The 21,034-nt window shown below is 42.0% G+C and overlaps 1 protein-coding gene across 19 annotated transcripts in view; it reads left to right on the forward strand.

The window, feature by feature from the left end:
- Grip1 (glutamate receptor interacting protein 1) overlaps positions 1-21,034 on the forward strand; it is a 657,804-nt gene that overhangs the window by 570,756 nt on the left and 66,014 nt on the right. For 17 of the 19 annotated variants that reach the window (XM_087559245.1, XM_087559246.1, XM_087559244.1 and 14 more), the window contains 3 exons: positions 5,848-5,928; positions 14,647-14,716; positions 16,567-16,712. In XM_087559245.1, coding sequence (XP_087415371.1) covers positions 5,848-5,928; positions 14,647-14,716; positions 16,567-16,712 — 297 coding nt within the window. Of the gene's footprint in view, positions 1-5,847; positions 5,929-14,646; positions 14,717-16,566; positions 16,884-21,034 lie in introns of those variants that run through there. The other 2 variants (XM_087559255.1, XM_087559259.1) reach the window with 1 other exon arrangement.

A 21,034-nucleotide genomic window follows, 5' to 3' on the forward strand; every position in this document is an offset into this window, starting at 1 on the left:
ATAATTACAATCCTACACCTCCATTTTATGTGTGAAAAGGAAAACCTGAGTTTCTGGTAGGGAAACTCTAGGTCCTAGTAAAGAGAATGGTAGGCTCCTAGTCTATTGACTAATAGCCCACCTTCCCTCTATTGCTTACCTGCCTCTTTGGTTAAAAATTCGCTAAACAAAATGACCAAGAAACCATTAGAGCAGGCTTCCTGCACCTGGGATGCAGGGAGAAGGCTGTGTTGAGCACCACAGGATGCTCGGAAGCAACTGCACGCTGCACCACAGCAGTGCAAGGACCAGCACAGTTCGGCCGTCTTCGTAAACAGTATCACAGTGTCTAAATATTTGCTCGTATTGTAAATCCGTTTCATTTCATATATCACAGAAATCTGTTTAGTGTCTCATGAATCCTTAATATGCATACATATATTTTTAATATTTGTTGATTTAATACTTTAATATCTTAACTCTGAGTTCCCAGAAAGTAGGAACTGTATCTATTAAGCATGCTTTATTCAGTATCCAACTTGCTTTAATAAAGGTCACAAAAATCGATATTCTAGGTCATCTACACTAGGCTCAGAAAAAACAAAAAATGTGTTCCTCTCTGTTACCCTGTCTGCCTTTGTTCATGGCGGACATCGCTAATTGATACCACTATTCTCCTGGCGGACACAGGTACAGCATTCGAACCCTCGGAAAGCACTTCAGATAATCATTCCTGATATTCAGGAATCACAACTGAAAACTTTTAGAATCAGATTAAAAGAAATCCATTTCCTCATTTAAGAACTTGGGACCCAGATAGGAAATGTGTGGAGGCGCAGGCTCTGCCAAGCCTGCCTTGCCCTTCTGGATTTGTGCCTAATTGCCTGGATGTAAGCCACCCATGTCCAGAGTTCTGCCTCACAATAGTTTATACATCGAGATGGATGTTCCAATTCTTGGCTCTTGGTGATCAGCCATCTCTATTTAATAAATATTTTAAATGATGGGTGGATGGATGGGATTTAGGCTCTCGCCTAAATCTGTCTCTTTAAACAAGCACTGCTGTGCAAACAACCCCTTGGTTGGTTTAAGAGAGAGGTATTTGAAGTAGAAGATGCTGGACGCCATCACTCTGCCAAACTGAACTTCAAGCCGTCCGCATTCTTTTATTGGATTCCTTTCCCGTACACGTGATTTTTCAGATTTAGAGCCCATCTTCTATTTTCTCACATTCAGCTCTTTTAAACGATGATCTATATGGTGACTACCACAAGACCTTAACGTTCCCACTCCAACTCCGCGGGTAATTTGCTCTGGGAGGAAGTCTCAGTACAAGGCATGTGGAGTGCTGTTCGCCGTCGACGGGGCCCAGTGCTCCATCCATGTCGGGGAGAGTTAAGCATTTACATTCCTCACAGGGGTGCCCACGCTGATAAATTAGGATGTGGTGGTTATCTCACTGCGCCGACAGTAAGTGCTTCGGGCGGAAAAGCAGACCAATGGGAAAGAAGGAAACCCCTTTACCCAGATGCGTTTTTAATTATAGTTTTAACAAAGATGGAGCAAAACCAGGGAAGTGCAGAGTAATCACAAGGGTCTTACAAAGCAAACATCGTTTGTTCGCAGAATGGCATCCACTGACGCTAAACCTGCTGTTTGTCCAAATAATGGAGCCTTCTCCTCATTAACAGTATTTGTTTATGAACTCCACATTAAACATGCCTTTGCTTTATCAACCAAATAATTATATGGGGAGGGGGAGGATACCAAATATAAAATGTATCACGCTGGCATCTGAAGATGAAAAAGAAGCTACAGCTTGATCCAAGAGATTTATCAGCTGATCCCCATTCGCTGTTGAGATTTCCTCAAATCGCGTGGAGTCAAAAGTGATCCATTGCTGTTTTCCAAGAAGGCATAATATCGCCTCTAATGTCATTAGTGGTGTTAATCATGGTCAAATTTCCCCGCATTAAAACTTTATAAAAGCAAGCAAACCAGACGGTGCAGTGGATGAAGATGTTTGCTACCAGGCCAGAGTTCAGTGTCCAGGTCCTCCGTGGTGGAAGGAGAAAACCAACTCTACAAGTTGTCTTCTGACTTTCACATGTGTACTGTGCCTCAGACACACACACACACACACACACAGAGACACACAGACACACACACACACACAGATACACAGACACACACACAGACACACAGACACACACACAGACACATACACACACAGACACATAGACATACACACACACTGACACACACAAACACACAGACACAGACACACAGACACAGATACACAGACACACACACACAGATACACAGACACACACACAGACACACAGACACACACACAGACACATACACACACAGACACATAGACATACACACACACTGACACACACAGACAGACACAGACACACACACACAGATACACAGACACACACACATAGACACGCACACAGACACGCACACAGACACACAGACACACACACAGACACGCACACACAGACACACACACAGACACACACACACAGACACACACACACACAGACATGCACAGGCACACACACACACACACAGGGGAGGCAACATCACACAAATAAATAAAAGTAAAAAGTTAAAAGTGTTACGAAACCAACAGGTTCAGTAGCGACTATTCTCACTCTGCGATTCAGGGCTCTGTGATTCTGGACGGCATTTGTGGGAGTTTTACGCATGCACATGGATGCAGAAACATAAGCACGCATTGTGCATCTCTTCTCTGTGTTCTCAGAGAACTCTTAAAATGCGTGAATGAAAACAGCCACACCTACAGGAGACGGCTCCTCAAATAGTGATGCTCCGGCTCTCTAAGGAATACTTGTTGTCTCTAACCAATTAAATCCCGCATTCTGGCTCTGCCTGTGAGTAGTCAGATGGCAGATCTCTGCTCCCGCCCCATCTTCCCAATGCACCAGTATTTTTAGCTTTTGCTTGCTGCAACAGAAATGCACCCCAGCTGGTTTGGGCAAAATGGGGGATTTTTGGAAGCATGGCCTCTTGCAGTCCAGAGAGGCTCCAATCTGGTGTACCTTAGCTTGGTACTCTGTTTGCTCCATTTGCACACTGGCCTATTTCTTGTTTCCTTCTGCAGACCAGTTTTGGTGCAAGAGGATCACACACATCCCCTTCCAAACCTGCCACTCCTGCTTTTCTTCTTAACTCCAGATTCTTAAATGGTTTCTTAGGGGATGGAGAAAGGTTATCTTCTGTTTTTAGAACCATGGACATTTGGGGCTTGGCAAAGGAATGGAGGGGAGGCAGGGAAAGGAGAAATATTTGGGAAATAATTATAATACACACAGACAGACCTGACATCAGAAAGTAAAACACCAAGATTATTACCTACTTCATTTCTCTTTCTGCCTCAGGTGTATCAAAATTAGCCCGTCTTTTTGGAGTCTATTGCTTGACTAGAATAATTGTCCAGCCCTAGTTTTGTTCACGATGCTGTCTGTCTAGGACGGCAGAGATGGCTCATGTTCTGAGCTGACTGAAGGATTCAAAACTAGGAAAGATATGTCACCTAAAATCTCAGGAAGTCTTATCAGAGTGCCGGGGAATCCCTCTTGGGGTTCTCGGTCTCCTTAATGGAAAAAAAAATAGAAAAAAAATGAAAGAGTGAACACAGCTGATTAGAGTTTAAAATAGAGACCTCAGAGCAAGCAAGCTAGAGAATGGGAGGAAGAGAACAGAAAGGATGCGTTGACGTGGGAATTAGCCACCCATTGGCAGGTAGTCAGCCAGGTGGTGGGAAAGGAGCCTTGTAGAAGAGAAATAAGAAGGCTGGAGAGATGGCTCAGTGGTTAAGAGCACTGACTGCTCTTCCAGAAGTCCTGAGTTCAAATCCCAGCAACCACATGGTGGCTCACAACCATCTGATGCCCTCTTCTGGTGTGTCTGAAGACAGCTACAGTGTGCCCATATCCATAAAATAAATATTTTAAAAAAAAAGGAGTAAGAAAGCCTAAAGTATTAAGCAGTTGAAAGGCATACTTAGGCTCTGGCTTGAATGCAAGAGAAAGAAGAAAGGTGAATTATTACGCCTTTCTATTAACACAGAAATAAGGCAGACCAATCTAAACTCCAGGATGGCTCACAAGGGCTGTACTAAGCAGGAATCCTGGGAAGGCAAAGTGTATTATTTTCATCTTTACTTGAACCCACCTTCTTAGGGGTGGTCCCCTAGACAGGTCTTTGACCTGCCAGAGTGAATTAACTCATAAGCCAGAGGTGAAAGGTCATCTCTACCTAGAGGCAGATTTCATTTTTTACTACACCATCAAAAAATGGGAAACATACAAATTCTTAATAGGTAAATAAGTAAATATATGCAGGTTCACTTCCTGGTACTTCCAAGTGTTCATTGAGAAGAACAGAAGGCAAATACAGTAAGTCAGTCCGTGACTCTGGCCTGGTCCCAGAGAGATTTTTAAAGACTGAGAGGAACTAAGGACGTCAGCAGATTCGCTCACCCCTCTGAAGGAGGATGCTGGGAGAAAAGACCATGTTGTGCCACTGAAACAGATGGGCAATTTGGGGGTCTTTTTTACAGGTGACTCTCTAGCAGCCTGGAGGGGCTGAGGGAAATCAAATTTTTATTGTGTTCTCTAGGTTAACACTCTGTGGCGAACCTTCCAAATTGGAAGATCAGATTCTGGCCTTGTAAAAAGTTTACTGCTTAAACTTCTCAAGGGAAAGGACAAAAGGCCAAGAACAATTTAAGGCAGAATGAGAAAAGGAGGACTCTTTACTTTTTCCTAACTTTTGCCTCTGCTGGGCAGCTATGCAAAATGTGTTTCACACATGGTGAACAGTTGAGAGTAGGTGCCTGAGGGCCCAGTAGTTCCACCTGCACAGCCTTCCAAGTTAGAGCTTCACCCATCGGAGGGTGAGCTAGGCTTTGGTGAAATTCATTAAGCAGTAAAAGGGGGTTAGTTTGCTCACCCCACAATCCTCCTCTTCTGCTGTCTCCTTTGCTCTCCATAATGTTTCAGGGATCTTGGATGAGGGGTGCTTGTCTAGGGATGTGGTTGAATTCATTCCATGAGATTGACAAAGGAGTGTGTCATGCAAAGTAGTCCTTCTCACACAGGAAATGACAGTTGGTGACAGAGGAGCCTCTGACTGACTGACTGACTGACTGACTGACTGACTGACTGCCAGCTAGAGACCCCAGGTGGGGGTGTGAAAGGTGCAGCTGTCTGAGAGTGAAAGTCGTGGAGGTGCTGAGGGTCTCCATCAGAAAGGTCTGAAGATGCCAACATTACGGTCACCGGGCAGTTAAAGTAGAAGTCCTGATGGCCTCAGAAAGTCACAGTTAAAGATCCCAGATAGGGGGACAGGGACAGAGCCAACAATGATCGATGGAAATCCAAGTTGAAAAACTAATGAATTTATTGCGATTACCTCCAAGAGTGTGAGTGTTACTTATAAGAGCACAGACAACTCAAGGAACAGCTGATCACTGAAAAGCCTACCCCAGCATGGTAGTAACTCAAGTTGTAACACTGGACCTCACATTTACACAGCTCTACAGCTCTGATCAGACTCCTCTCTCCCAAGAAGTTCCTACTATTTAGATAATCTTAGGAGTCACAAGGCCTTGGTAGTCTTATAAGCTTCAGGGACTTCTTGACACTTGTGAGTTGTTTACCTCTGAGTCTAAAGGAACCTTCCCCTGTAATGGAAGGTTTAACTTAGAACTTCCTGAGTCTTTCTTACTCCATCCCTCTCCAGGATGGAAATGTTTTAATTTGGAAGGCTATTTCAATACCCAGACTCCTCTGCATTCTCTAAACATTATTTTCTGTTTTGAAATTACAGAATCTGTCATCCCAAGTAGTGGAACATTTCATGTAAAACTGCCTAAGAAGCACAGCGTGGAGCTTGGAATAACCATCAGTTGTAAGTAGAACGGCTTTCTCTTAAAACACAGGGTTCAAAGAATCTGTAGAATTCTCTTGCCAACAGGTTTCCAGGTGTGGTGAATGTTTTACATTTTCTTCACAGGCTTCAGAGTTACTGTATGAAACTTTGGAGTCAAGTGAACAATAGCCAGCACCTGAAAGCCTTGTGAGGGGAAGAAGATGTTTCAAGTTCTCTCTGCTGTTTTATTTCTCTGTCTGTAAAATGGACACAGAGGTTCAGAGAAGAGCTTAGTTGGTCAAGGGCTTGCTATGTAGGCATAAGGCTCTGAGTAAAAAGCCCAAGCATCCATGGAAAGAACTGGGCCAGAAGCACACATTAATAATCTCAGTGTTGAAAGCTTGAGACAGGAGGAGCTCTGAGACATGCTGTCCAGAAAAGTTTAGCTATATCAGTGAACTCCAACTTCAGTGAGTGATTCTGTCTCAAAAAGAAATGTAGAAAGTAATTGAAGAAAACATCTGGTGTCAACCTCTGGTTTTCACAGGCATGTATACAAACTTGCACACACATATACAGAGAGACAGAGACAGAGAGGCAGAGACAGAGACAGACAGAGACACAGAGAGAGACATAGACAGAGTCACAGACAGAGACAGAGAAGAGAGAGAAGAGAGGAGAGAGAGGGAGAAAAGAAAACAATATAAATGGAAACAATATTTCTATGAAGTATAAGGCTAAATCTTGAGTAAAATAGCATTTGTGTACTTTGTATGCTTCCCAGGAAGTTTTCTATATTTCTCACATGCCAGTGTATAAATTATTAGATGAATAATTAGATGAACAGAAATATACAGACAGGATCTCTATATTTTTATATCCTACACTGCTGTCTAATGAAGACAAGAAACAATAATCTAATCCAAAAATACTTTTGTGTATTCTGAGGACTCTTTTTGACTCTATCATGCATCTGTCACCCATCCCAGATACAATCCAATTAGAGATACTGTGTATCTTGTAATCACGTGTCTCAAACAATGCCTTTAAGTAAATTCCTAAGTTACTCACCATACCTGGTCAGGATAACCAAACCAAAATAAAAAGCGTAGACTATAAATGGGCTTAATTGTCTTCCTCCCCAGGGATCAGGTTTTATAACTGCCTTGACAAACTAACTCTATAGAATGGGTGGTCCTCTATAGAATGGGATAGAAACTCAGATTCTTTTGTACGTCTCGTGTGCACAAACTGAGTTTATCAATGCATGTCCCCATGCCTAAGAAGTGAATGGCCAGCACATAAAGATCAGAGGAGCCATAGAAGCAGGGGCTCTGATCACAAGAGTACGTTGGTTCTGTCCCTTCAAGGAAGAATGGTGAGATGCTATAAAAATGCCTCAGCACACTGCCTGGCAAGTTTATGTCAGGGTTATGCCAAAGTAAAGAAAAAGAGGCCTCAATTGACTAGTATGAAATAGGGCTGTCCAACTCAACTCTAACGATATAAATTTGACACTAAGACTGCACTGCTGTTCGTAATGAAAACCACATGCATATGCTGCTGTACTAAAATGAGTGCTACAGCATTTCACAGCCTCTGCAAAGAATAAGATGCCGCCCCCCAGCACCCCAGTAGCCTTCTGATAGAGAAGTAGAAAGACAAAAATGCAGTAGCACTTAGAACATATAAAACCCCACATGTGTTAGGATGTGACACAGCATGTGAATAAAGCAAACGGTGTAGTTGTGAATGAACGGCAGGTATCCCCAATCCAGTGGATAGATGTATGTCTGTGAGGTATGCAGATGTATGTATGTGTGTGTGTGTGTGTGTGTGTGTGTGCCCCACACACACACACACACACACACACACTCACACACACACACACGCATGCCCTGAATATGCAAGCAGAAGCTATCTTTGGATGTCATTTCAGAGCAGCTGTGCACCTTGTTTTTTGAAAACTCATCTCCTAAAGGTCTGGAGTTTGCCAATTGGCTGCACAGGCTGGCCATTCCCCACCCACCAGCATTGCCTTTCTCCATTTGCCCAGTGTGGGCTTTACAAGTGCCTGCTACCATGATTGGCTTTTGTATGCTGGTTCTGGGATCAAAAACATGTCCTCCTGCTTCTGTGGCAAGCACTTTATGGAGTATCTCCTCAGCCCTTGATTTTTATGGGTATTGAACAAATTAAATTTTTACTTCTATAAATTTTAAGAGCATTTACATTAAATAACCAAAGGAAAAGTAAACTTTGAGACTGAAGACATTGAAGCAATGGAGAAGGTAGTGTCTGGAGGACTCCCATTCAGGGGCAGGGTTGTGTCAAAACTATTCTAACGTCAACAGTGTCAACATCCACAAGCTGCTACAGGAAAGTCTTAGCCTCGGCCCGACACAGGCAGCTGTTCTTTGTGAAGTGTGAGTGAGTGTTGCTCTGCTCCGGGTGGGGCAGGGATCCACACATTCTTACACACTCATATCACTTCTCAGAGCTCCAACTGCACTTACACAGGTGATCATCACGATGCTGAATCTGTTTCTTCCTGGAAAATACTATTAACTAGCAAGTCAAGAAACCAGAATTCCCTGCAAAAGAAAAACAAGGACAAAAAGGCCAGCCAGGATTTGGATTCACTGCAATGAGGGTGTAAACACCCAAAGGCCCCACTCAGGTCCTAGCACACACAGATCCTCGTTCAATGCCTGTATCTATTGTATGGATGGCAAGATGTCTTCATCAGTAACATTCTACTGAGCCCTGAGTTCTTCCAAGAAAGAAGCCTTTGAATAACATTGTGAAGACAAAGTACTGAGCAGACTAATGCATGTATTAAAGATTTAAAAAATAATCAAGAGCAGAACCCAGAGGCCCAAGTGTTCCTCTGTGTAAATGGATACATATATGTATATCTATATATATATATATACAATGTATACATATTCATATATGTATGTGTGCATATATGAATATATACATGTGTATATGCATGTTCATATACATATATCTTTATTCAATGTATACGTATGCATGTGTATATACATATGCATATGTGTATATGTGTACATATATGACTATGTACATATATTCATATACATGCATGTTCATATATACATATATATTAACAAAACATATTGTGAAACCTCAGCACTTGTAAATTGGTAATCATTCAGGACTCTACTTGAAACCCTGTGAAATCCTTTAAACACATCTCTAGATAACAAAAATCTAATGTTCGTCCCAAAATGTATAGTATGAAACTCTCAAAGAATAAATTTTAAAAATATAGTTTTTAAATCTAGCATTCCCTACAATTATATGATATTGGCAGGAAAAGCAAACACACGTGGGCTCTGAGAGAGGCTGAGGCCCTGCATGTTTTATGGAATTTTCCCACCATCTTTGTCCAAAATCCCTTCTTCCTTCTTCCCCTCTGTGTTTGAAAGTGGCCCTCCATCACGAGAGGCATACGAGACCTCAGTGTCCAGCTACACTGCAGACCCAATAGAGTTTAAAAAATGACCACCTCTGCATTTGGATGTGGTGAGCAGTTTCAGGCCAGTTCTCGTGGGTTCTTGATAAAACATTCACAGCACATTAGAACCAGACATTGGTTCCACTGGTGCTGTGTTGATATAGAATGATTTATTATAGTAGTTTAAGTAGATAAACTAACACAAACAGCCACACCCTGCTGCCCACCCCCACCCAACCAGTCCAGAATCACAGACCCCATCATCCAACCAAAGCACCTGCCTGTCAAGTCAGGGAACTTTGGTTGACTCTGCCCCGTGTGTGCCCTTGTCCCTTAAGCCTTTTAGACACTGCCATGTCTGCTGAGCTTTGCAGCAGCGATTTGTCCCTCCTAAACTAGACGTGGCACTCTGGGATGGTGTGTGCTTCCTTTCTTAGTCCTCATGGCAGCCTTGCAATGGCCCATTTTACAGAGTGAAATGGTGTGGCTGGGCTGTGTAACTCCCCAAAGACCCAAAGCCAACAAAAGGCAAAACAAAGATCCCAACACGTCCTGTCAGCCTGAATACCGGCTTTGCTGTCCCCTCACAGTGTGGCCCTGTCACCATCTGATTTGAGGAACCTTCCCAGAGTCTGGATCAATAAAGCAAAGAGTAGCATTCTATGCAGGCAATTAATTTCTCAGCCTTTCTTTATGATACGACTGAAGTCATTGCAGAACCAAAAGCTTAGTTTTCGTTTTTCATAAAATCTTAAAGGGGTGCTGTGTGACAGGCACAATGCATTCTCATCTTTCCTACACAAATAAGCTTTTCCCAGTGAGGGTGATTTCTAACACTTCTGAGATTGAACGATGGAAGGGCAGTGCATGCTATCTTGGCATGAGAAATGTGAGGTTTTTCAATGGGCAAATCCTAGATGAATATCAAGCAAAGGAAAGCAGATGGCGGTTACACACTATGATGGGGAACCTCAATGCACCTTATATTTCCAAAGGGCTCAAGAATTGGTCACATCCAGAATTTGGCGTGTGTAAGAATGATGATATAGCTCAGACAGTAGGATTAGTTGAAAGCTAAGAATGAACTAATTAATCTGTGAGCTACCTTCCACTCATCAGTGAAACCAAGTGTCTCTCCAAAAGACTCTTAGAAGCTTTGAGCTTATGTCTTCAAACGTGGGAGCCAGATATGTCTGTAGAGTAAGGGAATGCAACTAAATTTTGCAGAAAAGGAAAGAAGTTGAATGCTCTCTGACTTGTTCATGGACACTGTTGACACAGGCATGCTAAAGCGAATAGCAAATAGTTGTTGCAAAGATTACTTGTAAGAAACGATGTTGAAAGAATGGAGAGGCAAGAAAGATATATGGATGTGGTGATGACCTAGCAAGGAAGGGAACAAACCCCCATGATTCATAATACAATGTAAACAGAGAACGACTGAGGTTGAAAAATAAAACAGTAATGCTATATGTTATTTCACAAGTGGAATCAAACAAAGTTGAAAGTGTGGTCCCTCAAATGGATGTGGAGGTATGTCCCCAATAAACTGACTGGAAACTATGGAAACTATTCACACGGCATAGCACTGCAGTACTCTGTAGTGTGCAGTGTTTATCTGCAACCTCATGACCAGTGGGAAGCTAGGGCTTGCTCCCTTTGCACACTATCACAAGAGACTGCTGTGCTGCGTATTGCTAGCTTCACATATCAAAACTCAAGTATGGCTTCCACTGAACGAAATTGCTTTCACACTCTCAAATCTCAAAATCACAAATGAATCACCTTAAAGGCAGGAATCATCTCTATTTTCATCCGGGGAAACAGGAAATTGAAGACTTACTCCTGAACAATTTCTAACCAGATTCTATGAACTCGAAATTTTGACACAAGTAAAAAGAGCCGTCAAGATGGCTCAGTTGTTAAATGCTTGCCTTTCAAGCATGAGGACCCAAGCCCCCTACTCAGAAGCCATGTAAAAATGTGAGGTGTGGCAACACGCACCTGTAATCCCAACCCTGGAGAGTTGGAGACAGAAAGATCCCTGGAGTTTGCTGGGTAGCCAGTTTATTTAAGTTGGTTAGCATCAGGTCAGTAAAAGACCCTCTCAAAATAGGTATGTGATGTAACTGATGGTGACACTTGAGTTTGTCCTCTGACCTTCACATAGACACAGAGACATAGACTGCATACACACACACACACACACACACACACACACACACACACACACACACACACTGAAAACACATACATACATTCCGAAAAGCATTACAGCATTTCCTTGTGAGGTTCAAGAATATGTACTTACGGGAAACAAAAAAAAAAAAAAAATCAACGTTGCAATGCTACATATATTGATGGTTGTGGCGAGTCCCGAGCAGTCTTGTAGACAGCACACATGTATCACTGCCTGTATGTCTTTACAGTGGCATTAGAGACCCAAGTGAATTTTGAGTTAAAAATTAATGTTATCAAGTGTGAGTTGGAACAAGGCACTACTGAGATTAACCTCCATAATGTCCCACACGATTTCACAGTGTCAGCCTCTTGTCCCCCTTTCAGTCTATTTGGCCAGTTGCATTGGGAGTTCAAAGAAGTGCTATTGTTTGTCTGTAGTTTTCAGAGCAGAGTCTTAGCTCTTCCTTTGTAAGTCACGCTCTTGACCCATTCATTGTAGGTCACCACCTTTCCCCATCCAATGGAACGTTGATATGGCCACTTCAGTAGAAGCGCCATCTCTGAAGAGAGAATGCTATCTTGTTTCTCATGGCCTCATGAGATGTAAGGAGTTCTCCCTCTCCAGTTTAAATCAATTTCTCTGAGATCTCACGGCCAGAGTCCAGTGCAGTAATGCTCAGCTCATAGTTGGTGTTCTGGAAATCTGTGCTAATCAAGGGCATGGCTCTGCAGACAATATCAATCAAACCCAAAGCATCAAGTGATCATGTGTTACTCTCTGATGAAGAGCCACATATGTGGGTAAGATCAGATAAATCAAGACTGTGACAAATGAAAGATCGAAAGCTCCGTGTAAATCCTGGAGAGGGAAAGTGAGTTCAGTGTGGCCAGGTAGTAATAACAATAAGCAGTTCTGCAGGCGGGGTGCCTGTGTGCACGGATCTAACCACCTTGTCTGTGATGATTCACACAACACTCTCAACAGAAGCTCTCAGGTAAAGATTGTGACTCTTCATCATGTGTTGTACAGATGAGGCACCTAAGGACTCTGTCCCCAAGCAGTCAACCCGGCCATGTTAGAGCGAGGGCTTCTGATTCAACCATTATGACATTAACTGTCATTTCTTCATCATTACTCTACATTGTCCTGCTGTTTTTCTAATACCAAAGCTGCGTGTCTGTATAAAACCTATGAACGTGTAATGATAGTGACCTGCTTGGTAGGTTTTAGAGCCCTATAGACCTAGAAGCATATCCTTGGCTTAGTGTTTTCTAGGATTTGGCGTTGTGGTAGGGTGCTACTAACTGCTCGAGGATTCACTGCCCTATCTACCTGGTAATGAAAACAGAGACAGAGCCCAGATAGGTCTGCGCACACCTCTGTGTTCAATATCTTCACTCCAGGAGACATCTGCCAAGAAGAACCTTTGATGTTTCTGAAATTGGTGTCATTGAAGGAGAAAGGGGAAAATCTGTAAGGCGAGAGTGGCTACTGTGTACACTTAGGTGTGTAGAGCATATGAAAATTCTGGCTTCCAGGAAAGACACTGTAGGATTGTCCTCTATGTCATGATACCATCTTCCTGTCTCACAAAAAGGGGATGGTTTGATGTATATTCTTGCTTCTACCATTGCTAGTTTCCCATGGATCATTTCCGAGGAATCTGGACCTTTTTAGTTTAAAAAAAAGCCTCTTGTATGCTATATGAGGGTAACTACAGGTTGGAAAAATACTGTGCAGATACTAGAAGAATAATGCTTTTGTTTCATAAAGATTTATTTATTTGTCTGTGTGCATGCACGTGTGTGTGCCCAGAACTAAGTTTGTTTTAGAATACGACATGAGTAAAATCAGTAGATGTTTGTAGGGGTGAGTCATATCAAATCATTGAGTGAAGGTTTAAATATTGAGCTAATTATAGTGAATAGATTGTTCTGCATTCTTTGCTGTGAGCTAAATAGTGATTAAGCAAAATCTCATTAACATTTACTCAGGACTAATTGGGATAGTGGGTAAGGTATTGGGGTTGTTGATTTTCCTTTAAATATGATGTTGAGCTGTTAAACCATCTGTTCTTATGCATAAACATTTTTCTGGGATTCAGATGGGATTATGGGATATGATATGGTTCTGTGATTATTATGGAATGATCAGCCTGTTTATAATAAAATCTTACTTCAGGGGCCCCTTAATGTTCTCTAGAAGGAAATCATTGCAAGCTTCAGGTTGATGAAACATCTTCTCTCAGAGAACACTTGTCTTTTACACAAACGCTGATATCCTAAATGAAATCCAAACTTTGTAAATAAAGATGATTTCTCATAGTCACAGTTAATTCCAAGAAAGTTTCTTTTAAAAATGTTTTTTTAATTCTTATCAAATGGAAGTACTACCCCCAAAATTATAAAGGCCACTGTGACTGGTAATAATTTTATGTGTATTTTAATAGGGGCTATATGTGTGTATGCTTAGAATAAGTATATACACAAGCATGTATTTGGTTAATTAATAAAATATTTACTATAGTAACAAAGTAAGCACTCACGTCCCAAAACACTGTAGAGCTTTCTGAGTATGAATTTGTGAACAGAGCATAAAGGTCTATGTAGCTCACCCACCAATATAATTCCTTCTGGTTCAACGAAAAGCTGTGATTACTGCCCTGTACCTTTCCCAGTAACCTTATGTAACGTGATGAACTCCAGTCAACAGTGGTCCCTTCTAGCCAGGGAGGTATGGAGGAAGGGGTGAGAGAGAGGCTCACATTCAGTACCACCAAGCCATCTAGTCTAAATTGGTTTTATTATTCTCCTGTTGAGGAACCAACCTTTCAGGTCACTGACCTGAACCAGCCTAAACCCAATGATCAACTCTCCAAATGCTCTCCCCAATGGCAAATCTAAGCAGTCACTCTTAACATGGATTTTTTTGTAGATACGATATGCATAGTTTCCAACCATTTGCTGGTTGTTTTTGACTTGCATATAAACTCTTATCGGTGTTGGAAGTTACTCTCAGGCAGGAGGGGACAGTCAGCCTCAGATGAGTCCTGCATATAAAGATGTGACTGATCACTCTGTCATCATCATTACAGCGCCATCCAGTAGAAAACCAGGGGACCCTCTCGTCATTTCAGATATCAAGAAAGGCAGTGTGGCACACAGGTAAGGGGAGTACGTTTTCTCATTTACCTGTTCCTTCCATCCATGTGTTTCTGTACTCTATAGCTAAAAGTGATTTTAGAGGATTTTATGAGCTCAGCATGGACCTTTTCTTCACTTTCTTCTGTCTTCCATTTTCTAGTGAATTCTCGAAAGGTACCCAGTTCTGAGCAGGATCTCTCCAACACATTAGTCTTGTCGGATGGCTTTGCCATCATGTCCCCTTTAGACAAGTAAGACTTTTAGAGCCACCATTAATGTTTATATTCCTGTTCTAATTTCCTTTCTGTTGGTGTGATCTAAAAACTAAAACAAACAGTAGAGTCTCAAGCAGGAACTTAAAGATGTGCCCATTAGCTTCCATGAAACATTACTTCTAACCAGAGAACCCACAGCCAAGAGAGCTTACCCACAACTTCACGCTTAGCTAGTTTTCTTTTACAGTCCAAAAGGACCTGCCTAGGGAATGGTGGTGCTCCTAGTGGGCTGGACCCTCCTAAACCAATTAACAACTTAGAAACCATCACAGACATACCCACAGGAAGGTCTGATCTGGGCAGTCTCTTGGCTGTCACTTCTTTCTTAAAAGACTCTAGGCTATATCAACTCCACCATGAAAGCTAACCAGAATGGTCTCCTCCTTGGTCACTGTATTTCTAAATGAGATAGTCTCCTATTTGTTATTTCACAGATAAGGGTACATTTTGAGTCATCGAGCATGCCAACATAATATTGTTAACTTTCCTCTCATTTTTCAATGAAGAGCTTTAGAAAACCTACCCGTTATCACAAAGGAATGTGTCATTAAAGAAATTCTAAAAAAAAAGGGGGGGGGGCTGGGGATTTAGCTCAGTGGTAGAGCGCTTACCTAGGAAGCGCAAGGCCCTGGGTTCGGTCCCCAGCTCCGAAAAAAAGAACAAAAAAAAAGATTTATTAAAAAAAAGAAATTGTAACCACCAAAAGGTATGGAGGACATTGTAGGAGTATAAGGGAAACAACATAGGCACGGCTGTGCTGGAACTTATTAGTGTCGTGTCTCAAAGGACAGATTTGTTTTTCATGTAGTGGGTGGAAAGTGGGCAGAGTCCACCCTGCCTGGTTGCCACCCCTATTTCCCAACCATAGGTGGGAAGGCATTGAGTATTGCTCAGAGAGCCTGTATCATAGGTGATCCAGTAGAAAAAAAGAGAGATTGAATATTAGGAAACACTTAGTAGACTCAAACCTAGACATAATACCTAAAGGAGAGTTCTATACCAAAAATATGTAGTCTATTCTCATTCCTGTTATCACTGTATTAGGGATCTTAAGACTTTCAACAGACTTACAGTTGGTCCAGAAGCAGCCCTGGACTCTCTGGGACCATTTTCCAAATAGTTATGTGAGATTGTCCCCTTCTCCAGCCACAGCAAGTTTTCAGGTGCGTGAAGAAAGAGCCAAAATCCTAGACCTCGGTCGTCAATGACCCTGACCTGTCTTGCCTTCTTTCATCCTGCAGCTCTCTCCTTGGAGCTGATTGCAATTCGTCAACAATGTGTATCAAGACTGAGAGGAGCATTAGGGTATTTGGGTCTCTGGTACCCCCTAAGGAGCTCTAGACTTCCTAAGTCAATGCCAAGGTTAAATTGAAGAAAGCATAAGGAAAACATTTTAATACTATGCTATTTAACATCATAGCATCATCTCAAATAAGAGTGGGGGGGGGAGTGCTTATCAATAAAGAACAATTTTAACACCGTTCAAGAGCTTTGGCTCTGATGGTCATGTGAACACAATAAGATGCCCAGTGCCTCCTGTAATGGCCTGAGTAAGTATTCCTCATGACGCATGAGATACTGTGCTCTTGTCAACAGAACTGGAACTCTGGAACTTGGAGATAAATTGCTCGCCATAGATAACATCCGGTTGGACAGCTGTTCCATGGAAGATGCAGTCCAGATCCTCCAGCAGTGTGAAGACCTGGTGAAGCTCAAAATCCGCAAAGATGAAGATAACTCAGGTACTGGCAGCATCCCTGTCCATCAGCCTGACTCTTCTAGCTGCCTGTCTGTCGACAAGATAATAAATCTTGGTGCTTTTCATGTAGCGGCTGGTAATCATGTCATAGCAGTGTTTTATAGAGCTGTAAGAGCCTGAGTTGTGCACTGAGCATTGAGTGGATTTTAAACAATGCTTGCAAATTTTATAACTAAGATATTTTTATAAAAATTGCATTAAGATGGTTTTAAATATGAACACTACTTTAAGGCAATGGAAATAGTCATTTCCAAGACATTGTTGTTGTTATTGTTTTTGTTGTTGTTGTTGTTGTTAGGTTTTTGTTGTTGGTTTGTTTTTTTTATATCTGTAGTATATAACCATGGTGAGTGTTGCATTCTTAACTTTATATTTAGCTAGCTTACAAACTCTTAGTGTTTTTCTCTTCGTTATTTAAGTAGCGTAGCTAGTAGTCTTCAATTTCATGACTTTTCTTAGATTTCATGGCTTTATTTAGGTTTTCATCTTCCTTTGAAATTATTTACTTAGAAAACCTCTCTAAAACCAGGATTGCAGAATGAGAATAAAAAGGGAACTCTGGGGTTCCGCCCACATTCTGTCCCATGTTTTCTTAAGGGTCAGAACATTCTAGGGGCTTCAGTGATGTGTAAGTGAAGGAGTTATGTGTGAGCAGTGCCTCTCAGACCCTGGTGTGCCTCACAGTCTCCTGGGGAGCTTTGGAAACACACACCCCGGACATTGTCTCCAGGTGGAGTCCAGGATTCTTCTGGAGACAAATGTCACAGCACTGCTACCAATAAGGCAAGAAGCATGCCTTTCAGAGCCCTATGGTAGACACCCTCTTATCTGCCAATCATGACACTAACTGAAAAGCCCACTTACTATGATAACACACAAATTTTGAAAAGTCTAGAAATCAGGTATCATAGCTATTTAATTTAAAAGATTGCCGATCTTACATAAAGTTAGGACCTGTCCTATGAATGTGGTTCTATGGATTACAGTCTCAAGTCTGTTTTCCCTAAATCACATCTACAGTATATGGTTTGCTGCTTCTATGTTGGGTTTTTTTCCATTTCTGAGACAAAAATGTCTAATGAAGACAATTGAACAAAGGATGTATTTGAACTCATGGTTTCAGAGATCTCCATCCATGATTGTCTGGCTCTAGTGTTTATGGCCATGTTGAGGTAGAGCCTTGTGACAGTGAAGAGTCAGGAATGTAACAGGAAAGGGCCAAGGACAAGTTATAAAGCCTCCAAAGTGATCCAGTATTCAGTTTCCTACACTCAGCTCCACTTCTTGTTGGTTTGTGTATTATAAACTCATCAAAGGATGAACTCACTGATATGATTAGTACTAGTACTGTCATGACTCAATTACCTCTCAGTACTTCTGCTAGCTGAGGTCTAAGCCTTCAACACACAGGAGCCTGGAGTTGGCATGGCAGAGTCCATGTCTAATTCCTACCAAGCATACCACTTCTGACTTCCAAAGGACCTGTAGCCAACTCAAGATACAAAATGCATCTCAACAACAACAACAGAAAAATACTAGCTAGCATTGCACAAAAGCCCTAGTTCATTCTCTTCTGAGACTCAAAACAGCAAAATCAGTGTCACGGAACGGCAGTACGGTTCTTGGCCAACGTGAGCAGTGACTAGGCCCACGTGGAGCACAGCTCAGCAGCTCCTGAGCGTTCGTTAGCTGAGCTCAGAGAAACACTTTCCCTGACAGCCTGTGCACGAAAGGTTCCCTGGAGTGACCTTCTGCAATTGAAGTCTTTCAACAGCTCTACATCTTTATGCCCTTGAGCCACTGATGGATGGGAACGGCCTAGTTCCTGAGATGCCACCAAGGCATCTTTGTTGTCCCAGTGCAGAGTACGTGGCTGTTTCTTATGGTGTGAGAATACTCAGCAAGCTCCCCGTGCTTTCGGCCTCCCCTCTGTTTTCCTTAAAGCTTGTTGTTCAAACCCAACTGCCCTGGCTTCTCCTCCTGATTCTCCCTGTAAATCCGGATACAAGCAATGGGCAATGTCCAGGCGAGTCTAAATTCTGTGCTACCTCAAAATGTGCTCCACTGGATTAGTTGATAACTTTAAATCTGGCGTCTCACAAAGTATCAGGAATGGAAAACAGACATGTTCTCTGCCAGAATGTAATAAATAAACAGACCCCCATCCGAGAGAGTCCTCAACTCCATCTGAAACCTCATTGTTAATAATCCCACCATCATTCTGGTCTTTGGAGCTCTCCCCCAAACTGCCTAGTATACTCTCCTACCTTACAGAATTTTAAGCTTTTTTTTTTTAAAAAAGACTTTTCCAGGTTCCTCCCACAAATCATGTCCAGAGTTAGACATTGCATAGTGAAGAAGACTCAGAACTACTTTACTTCTTAGCATCAGTCTCCTGTGGTCATCATCCTGCTGTCACAGCAACAGAATACCTGATAAGGAGAACAACCTGCCCCAGCAAGGGTTGGCTGTCATTCTTGGTTTCAGTCCATGGTCAGCTGGCCAGGTTATTTCTGAACAATGGCTAGATAGTCATGGCCAAAAGGTATGGTGGATCCATACCACTCACCTGACAGCAGTGAGCAAAGACAAAGGCAGAGAGACAAAGAGAGTCCCTTCAAAGCCATTCTAGTGAGGTCATTTTCCCAACCAGACTCAACCTCCTATGAGCTGACTCAGTCTGAATTCACCAGTGCATTAATTCATTGGTGACGTCGCTGCCTCTGTGATCCAACCATCTATTAGTAGTACCGCCCACTTGGTGGGTGGAGCCTTCAGGATCTAAGCCTGTCAGGGGAGATGCTTAATATTCAAAATACAACACTTTCCACTTTTGTTTGATTATTTTCTCTTTAAAATAAGTTTATTTAACTGATACAGAAAATGAGCTGTCCATTAATGAAGTAACATCATGTTTAAGATATGTGGACACATTATAAATTATTCAAATCAATTTAAACATATCTACTTCCTCAAATATTAATCATTCCTTTATTAACTTTCAAAATTTTTTTCATCTATCTTTAAAAATGTTATTGTCATTTAAAGGGTGAAAAGTGCAATAGTGATTTACTTTTACTAGGGTAAAATTTAAATAGTTTAAAACAACTTCCTGGTTTACTTTTCCTAGCTTTCAAAGGCCTGTTTTAATTTTCAGATTTGTGTGTGTGTGTGTGTGTGTGTGTGTGTGTGTTTGTACATGGTGCTCAAATTGGGGAAATAAAAGTATCAGATCCCCTTTGCTAGAGTTAGAAGGAGTTGTGAACACCTAATATGAGTGCTGGAAACCAAATCCCAGTTCTCTGGGAGAGCGGTGTGTGCTCTTAACTCCTGAACTGTCTTTCCTGCCCCACTTTACCCAACTTTTAATTTTCCTCTCCATAATTCACAGCAGATTTTTATCATGTACATCCAATCCTGTTTTCATATTGAAAACTACAAAGATACTTTATAAGGGAAGCATACTTAATTATATTACACAGTTTCAATAACACATGCAACCAACATAAACATGATTGAGAATTGTCTTACTAGCAGTATTATTTCTCTCATCCCTGTGAGAAAGTACATACAGTAAGGAATCGTTCATGGTGCCTCCTGGTGCTTTGGGTCTTGGTCTGGTGCTATGCATACAAATGCTAAATTCTAAGTGCCAGGATCTGGTTGCCTCTGGACCAGTCTTTGTTATATAAACCTTGCTCCCCAATTTAAAGTTAGTTGGTTAATAAAAGGCTGGTGCCTGTGATTGGGGAGTAAAGAGAAAAAGGCGGGACTAGAGGATTGAATGAGGTGGCTCAGGAGAGACCACAAAGGAGAAGGAGAAAGAAGACTGAGAGAACAGGATGTCTTCATTAGTCATATGGCCAGGAGGTCTCCATTAGTTAGATGACCAGAAGCATTTGGCCTAGAGAAGTGCTCCCTGAGCACAGGCTAGTGGAGTGAAAGCAGCTCAAACAGCAAGAGCCTCGAACAGCAGGTAACAAGGCCATATGGATTGGGTACAGGTGAGGACAGCTCAAAACTTGCCCAGTCTATGCTTGTGGCTTAGAAATAAAATATCAGGTTTTTGTGTCTTTTATATGGGCTAGCCAAAATAAATATTTTTTATACAAAGTGTGGTGTGGAATGGTTTTGTCCATCCTGGAAGAAGGCTGTGCTAGGAAAAAGGCACTTACATCATGGAGGTAGGAGAATGTGGCCCACACTACTAATCTCATGGCAGACAGGAAGAAGCACGGGTCACAGAAAGGCCATTGGACAAGGTACAGCTTCCAACAGCAGGCCCCAGTAAACCACTTCCTCCAG

The sequence above is a fragment of the Rattus norvegicus genome, chromosome 7, assembly GCF_021556685.1.
Source record: "Rattus norvegicus strain SHRSP/BbbUtx chromosome 7, alternate assembly SHRSP_T2T, whole genome shotgun sequence".
In the NCBI taxonomy this organism is placed as follows: domain Eukaryota; kingdom Metazoa; phylum Chordata; class Mammalia; order Rodentia; family Muridae; genus Rattus; species Rattus norvegicus.